General features: G+C 43.3%; 1 protein-coding gene across 4 annotated transcripts in view; it reads left to right on the top strand.

Annotated features, from left to right (window-relative positions):
* fer (fer (fps/fes related) tyrosine kinase) overlaps nt 1–3,999 on the top strand; it is a 37,205-nt gene extending 33,206 nt beyond the window's left edge. For all 4 annotated transcript variants that reach the window (XM_028601483.1, XM_028601480.1, XM_028601481.1 and 1 more), the window contains 2 exons: nt 2,004–2,126; nt 3,060–3,999. In XM_028601483.1, the coding sequence (XP_028457284.1) occupies nt 2,004–2,126; nt 3,060–3,196 (260 nt within the window). In that variant the 3' untranslated portion in view covers nt 3,197–3,999. The remainder of the gene's footprint in view (nt 1–2,003; nt 2,127–3,059) is intronic.
* The last annotated feature ends 3,501 nt before the right edge of the window (nt 4,000–7,500 follow it).

The raw sequence follows: 7,500 nt of genomic DNA, 5'->3' as shown, positions 1-7,500 counted from the left end.
GTAACCCATCAAATGGACTGCTCCAGAGGCCCTCAACTATGGTAATCTATTACTCTCAGTAATCTATTACTCTCATACACACTGTAACCCATCAAATGGACTGCTCCAGAGGCCCTCAACTATGGTAATCTATTACTGTAATCAGATTACTCTCATACACACTGTAACCCATCAAATGGACTGCTCCAGAGGCCCTCAACTATGGTAATCTATTACTGTAATCAGATTACTCTCCTCACACACTGTAACCCATCAAATGGACTGCTCCAGAGGCCCTCAACTATGGTAATCTATTACTGTAATCTGATTACTCTCATACACACTGTAACCCATCAAATGGACTGCTCCAGAGGCCCTCAACTATGGTAATCTATTACTGTAATCTGATTACTCTCATACACACTGTAACCCATCAAATGGACTGCTCCAGAGGCCCTCAACTATGGTAATCTATTACTGTAATCAGATTACTCTCATACACACTGTAACCCATCAAATGGACTGCTCCAGAGGCCCTCAACTATGGTAATCTATTACTGTAATCAGATTACTCTCATACACACTGTAACCCATCAAATGGACTGCTCCAGAGGCCCTCAACTATGGTAATCTATTACTGTAATCAGATTACTCTCATACACACTGTAACCCATCAAATGGACTGCTCCAGAGGCCCTCAACTATGGTAATCTATTACTGTAATCAGATTACTCTCATACACACTGTAACCCATCAAATGGACTGCTCCAGAGGCCCTCAACTATGGTAATCTATTACTGTAATCAGATTACTCTCATACACACTGTAACCCATCAAATGGACTGCTCCAGAGGCCCTCAACTATGGTAATCTATTACTGTAAATCTATAACCCATCAAATGGACTGCTCAGTAATATATTATTACTCTCAGTAATATATTACACACTGTAACCCATCAAATGGACTGCTCCAGAGGCCCTCAACTATGGTAATCTATTACTGTAATCAGATTACTCTCATACACACTGTAACCCATCAAATGGACCGCTCCACAGGCCCTCAACTATGGTAATCTATTACTGTAATCAGATTACTCTCATACACACTGTAATCCATCAAATGGACTGCTCCAGAGGCCCTCAACTATGGTAATCTATTACTCTATTACTCTCAGTAATATATTACTCTCATACACACTGTAACCCATCAAATGGACTGCTCCAGAGGCCCTCAACTATGGTAATCTATTACTCTCAGTAATATATTACTCTCATACACACTGTAATCCATCAAATGGACTGCTCCAGAGGCCCTCAACTATGGTAATCTATTTCTCTATTACTCTCAGTAATCTATTACTCTCATACACACTGTAACCCATCAAATGGACTGCTCCAGAGGCCCTCAACTATGGTAATCTATTACTGTAATCTGATTACTCTCATACACACTGTAACCCATCAAATGGACTGCTCCAGAGGCCCTCAACTATGGTAATCTATTACTGTAATCTGATTACTCTCATACACACTGTAACCCATCAAATGGACTGCTCCAGAGGCCCTCAACTATGGTAATCTATTACTGTAATCAGATTACTCTCATACACACTGTAACCCATCAAATGGACTGCTCCAGAGGCCCTCAACTATGGTAATCTATTACTGTAATCTGATTACTCTCATACACACTGTAACCCATCAAATGGACTGCTCCAGAGGCCCTCAACTATGGTAATCTATTACTCTCAGTAATCTATTACTCTCATACACACTGTAACCCATCAAATGGACTGCTCCAGAGGCCCTCAACTATGGTAATCTGATTACTCACACATGGTGTAATCTGATTACTCTCACACTGTAATTTTATTACACTAAGACACACATTTTTCTATTATAAACACACTTGTCTCTGCTCTGTGATTGGCTGCTGACGTCTATCTGCTCTGTGATTGGCTGCTAACGTCTCTCTGCTCTGTGATTGGCTGCTGACGTCTCTGCTCTGTGATTGGCTGCTGCAGGGCGCTACAGCTCCGACAGTGATGTGTGGAGTTACGGCATCCTGCTGTGGGAGACCTTCAGTCTGGGGGTGTGTCCTTACCCCGGGATGACCAATCAGCAGGCCCGGGAGCAGGTGGAGAAAGGTAAACACTGTATAATATAGACCTTAGTGGTCCCCTAATACTGTATCTGAAGTCTCTTTATATAGACCTTAGTGGTCCCCTAATACTGTATCTGAAGTCTCTTTATATAGACCTTAGTGGTCCCCTAATACTGTATCTGAAGTCTCTTTATATAGACCTTAGTGGTCCCCTAATACTGTATCTGAAGTCTCTTTTATATAGACCTTAGTGGTCCCCTAATACTGTATCTGAAGTCTCTTTATATAGACCTTAGTGGTCCCCTAATACTGTACTGTATCTGAAGTCTCTTTATATAGACCTTAGTGGTCCCCTAATACTGTATCTGAAGTCTCTTTATATAGACCTTAGTGGTCCCCTAATACTGTATCTGAAGTCTCTTTATATAGACCTTAGTGGTCCCCTAATACTGTATCTGAAGTCTCTTTTTATATAGACCTTAGTGGTCCCCTAATACTGTATCTGAAGTCTCTTTATATAGACCTTAGTGGTCCCCTTAATACTGTATCTGAAGTCTCTTTATATAGACCTTAGTGGTCCCCTAATACTGTATCTGAAGTCTCTTTATATAGACCTTAGTGGTCCCCTAATACTGTATCTGAAGTCTCTTTTATATAGACCTTAGTGGTCCCCTAATACTGTATCTGAAGTCTCTTTTATCTAGACCTTAGTGGTCCTCTAATACTGTATCTGAAGTCTCTTTTATATAGACCTTAGTGGTCCCTAATACTGTATCTGAAGTCTCTTTTATATAGACCTTAGTGGTCCTCTAATACTGTATCTGAAGTCTCTTAGTGGTTTTATATAGACCTTAGTGGGTCTAATACTGTATCTGAAGTCTCTTTTATATAGACTGTATCTGAAGTCTCTTTATATAGACCTTAGTGGTCCTCCTTAGTGTTTATTATTATTCTTGTGTGTCTGGCTGGTTGCTAGGTTACAGGATGGCGTGTCCCCAGCGTTGCCCTGACGACGTGTACAAAGTGATGCAGCGCTGCTGGCAGTATAACCCCGAGGATCGGCCCAAGTTCTCAGAGCTGCAGAGAGACCTCGCCGCCATCAAGAAGAAGTGATGCATCATGGGGGCGTGGTCGATGACAAACACTAAAACACACGGTTAGCATTAGCACGTAGCTGCTACTGCTGCTGCAAACACTAAAACACACCGTTAGCATTAGCACGTAGCTACTACTGCTGCTGCAAACACTAAAACACACCGTTAGCATTAGCCTGTAGCTGCTACTGTAAACACTACTGACAGGCGGACAGACAGAAGCAGAATTTCTCGGTTTTTTCCCCAGAATTTAAACAAATTAAACTAACACTTTCGTTGTGGATCAGCGCCGAAAAACTACAAAATAATCTGTCGATTGGGTTTGAGTGTGAAAACACTAAAACACTGCTACTGCTGCTGCAAACACTAAAACACACCGTTAGCATTAGCATGTAGCTGCTGCTGTAAACACTAAGACACACCGTTAGCATTAGCATGTAGCTGTAAACACTAAAACACACCGTTAGCATTAGCACGTAGCTGTAAACACTACTGACCTCTTCTTCTATCACACTAAACACTACTGGTCACAAGTTTCTCCCCAGATTTTAAAACACAGCCCAATAAACACCACCCCCCCACCACCCAAAGTCTGCATATATCCTAAAGTAGAGTTGCCATGGAGATGCTGCCTTCAGGGTCGCCTTTAGAAACCCGTCATGAAATACTAATAATGCATTTTATTAATTTCTACTCAGAGACCGATCCCCCACTAACCCTAACCCCATCTTACACTGACCTTTGTTCATCTGAAATGAAGACAGAACTACACACACACACACACACACACACACACACACACACACACACACACACACAGAGAGACACACACCGAGAGAGACACACACACACACAGAGACACACACACACACACACACACACAGAGACACACACACACACAGAGAGACACACACACACACAGAGAGACACACACACACAGAGACACACACACACACAGAGACACACACACACACACAGAGAGACACACACACACACACACAGAGACACACACACACAGAGACACACACACACAGAGAGACACACACACAGAGAGACACACACAGAGAGACACACACAGAGACACACACACACACACACACACACAGAGACACACACAGAGAGAGACACACACACACAGAGAGACACACACACACACAGAGAGACACACACACAGAGAGACACACACACACACACACAGAGAGACACACACACACAGAGAGACACACACACACAGAGACACACACACACACACACACACAGAGACACACACACACACACACACACACACACACACACACACAGAGAGACACACACACACACACACACACAGAGACACACACACACACACACACAGAGAGAGACACACACACACACACACAGACACACACACACACACACAGAGACACACACACACACAGAGACACACACACACAGACACACACACACACAGAGACACACACACACACAGAGACACACACACACAGAGACACACACACACACACACACACACACACACACAGACACACACACACAGAGAGGCGCACACACACAGAGACACACACACACACACAGAGAGACACACACACAGAGACACACACACACACACACACACACAGAGAGACACACACACACACACACACACACAGAGAGACACACACACACAGACACACACACACACAGACACACACACACACAGAGACACACACATACACAGACACACACACAGAGACACACACACACAGAGACACACACACACACAGACACACAGCCTTGTCTCTCTCCACATGTCTCCAGAAACACTACTTTAGTCCGATATGAAATATCGTATTCTGAACGAGACGCCGTGATGGTCCGGGAGCAGCCAGACCCATGTGACGCGTTCGTCCAATCAGCTGCAGGCTTTCATTTTTGGGCGACGACACAGATTAGCTCCGCCTGTTGCTATGGAGACGTATTAGGTCTCGTCTCTTCGGTGTTCTGAGACACTTTCTGGACCAACTCGGGGAGACTGATCAGCTGACTGGCTCTACTGCCGTCTGATTGGCTATCTGATTGGTGGGTCTGATTGGCTGTCTGATTGGGGGGTCTGATTGGCTGTCTGATTGGGGGGTCTGATTGGCTGTCTGATTGGGGGGTCTGATTGGTTTATGGGATTTGAGACATTTTAAGGTCTTTCTATGAATTATTTTGCTCAAACTATCAGTTTGCTGAGCGGCAGAACGTGTTGGCGGCGTGCGTCTACCTACACATGATGAATATTCATGTTGTTGTTGTTGTAATATAGTGTTTATATGACGTAACGCGCTGTCATAGCAACGCCATCTAAACATTGCTATGACGACAGAGATGCACGTTAATACCAGAACAGAAGTTAGGAACTGTTCAGCTTTAATAACGAGCCTCCACAACTTCTTCTTCTGTGAACTCCCAACCACCAGTTTTAAAGAAACACACTAACATGGGTCAGAGATGTATGGAGGGTTAGCGTTAGCTTAGCACGACGTTAACGTGTTTCAGTATCAGAGGCTCATTTAATTCAAAGATCTAAAGAGACGCTGAGCGAGACTTATCGCCTCCGTCCCGAAGTCTCTTCCTGTCTCCCGTCTCCATGACAACCAACTACTGTAACCATGGCAACATCTTAAACACTAGAAAGGTTTTCCTGCTGCGGAGGACCAGTGAGCCGTCAACACTAATCGTTTTAGTGTTTCTCAAAACTGACCTTTATTCTGAAAACCCGGCGCTCAAACTGACCTTTATTTTGAAAATCTGCCTCTCAAACTGACATTTATTTTGAAAACCTGCCTCTCAAATTGACTTTTATTTTGAAAAACTGCCTGTCAAACTGACCTTTATTTTGAAAAGCCGACTTTCAAACTGACCTTTATTTTGAAAAGCCGCCTGTCATCAACAGACCACGCCCCCTCCGACCTTTTCTTTGATTTTGACCAATCGGGGATTTCGGCAAAAAGAGAATTTGTATTTAAAATTTTATCATTTTATCTTTTATTTTTTTTTTATTATTTTAAAACCAAAGTTACAAAAATCGTCGGCACTTCCTCAGTTTGTTTCCTGGTTGTCATGGTAACTGACCGCTTAAAAATAAAAAAAAATAAAAAAAAAAGATTAAAAAGTTTAATATAAATATGTATAAACTACAGTTATCTGTGGGAGTGAATGGTGAGTCCTGATTGGTCAGCATCACTTCCAGCCTGCATGTGGGCGAAGCCTCGAGGTGACCTACTTCCGGCCTGTGTGTGGGCGGAGCCTAAGTGTCTCCTACTTCCTGTCTGCGTGTGGGCGGGGCCTAAGTGTCTCCTACTGTTTCCTGTAAATAAACTGTCTCTGTTTTACACTAATGGTCTTTTATATTGTTTATAAATATCATCGTAGCATTTATTACAAAATAAACAAACATACAAACACCAACGAGTCACCTGATCTCTTTACTGTAAACACCAACAGGTCACCTGATCTCTTTACTGTAAACACCAACAGGTCACCTGATCTCTTTACCGTCAACACCAACAGGTCACCTGATCTCTTTACTGTAAACACCAACAGGTCACCTGAAACACCAACAGGTCACCTGATCTCTTTTGTAAACACCAACAGGTCACCTGATCTCTTTACTGTAAACACCAACAGGTCACCTGATCTCTTTACTGTAAACACCAACAGGTCACCTGATCTCTTTACTGTAAACACCAACAGGTCACCTGATCTCTTTACAGTCAACACCAACAGGTCACCTGATCTCTTTACTGTCAACACCAACAGGTCTGATCCTTTATCTAAACACCAACAGGTCACCTGATCTCTTTACAGTCAACACCAACAGGTCACCTGATCTCTTTACTGTAAACACCAACAGGTCACCTGATCTCTTTACTGTAAACACCAACAGGTCACCTGATCTCTACTGTCAACACCAACAGGTCACCTGATCTCTCTACTGTCAACACCAACAGGTCACCTGATCTCTTTACAGTCAACACCAACAGGTCACCTGATCTCTTTACTGTAAACACCAACAGGTCACCTGATCTCTTTACAGTCAACACCAACAGGTCACCTGATCTCTTTACTGTAAACACCAAAGGTCACCTGATCTCTTTAGGTCAACACCAACAGGTCACCTGATCTCTTTACCGTCAAAACCAACAGGTCACCTGATCTCTTTACCGTCAACACCAACAGGTCACCTGATCTCTCTACTGTCAACACCAACGAGTCACCTGATCTCTTTACTGTCAACACCAACAGGTCACCTGATCTCTTTACTGTAAACACCAACAGGTCACCTGATCTCTTTACTGTAAA

The sequence above is a fragment of the Perca flavescens genome, chromosome 16 (genome assembly GCF_004354835.1).
Source record: "Perca flavescens isolate YP-PL-M2 chromosome 16, PFLA_1.0, whole genome shotgun sequence".
In the NCBI taxonomy this organism is placed as follows: Eukaryota; Metazoa; Chordata; class Actinopteri; order Perciformes; family Percidae; genus Perca; species Perca flavescens.
The sequence above is the reverse complement of the archived record's forward strand: the minus strand, read 5'-3'. Positions and strand labels throughout refer to the sequence as shown.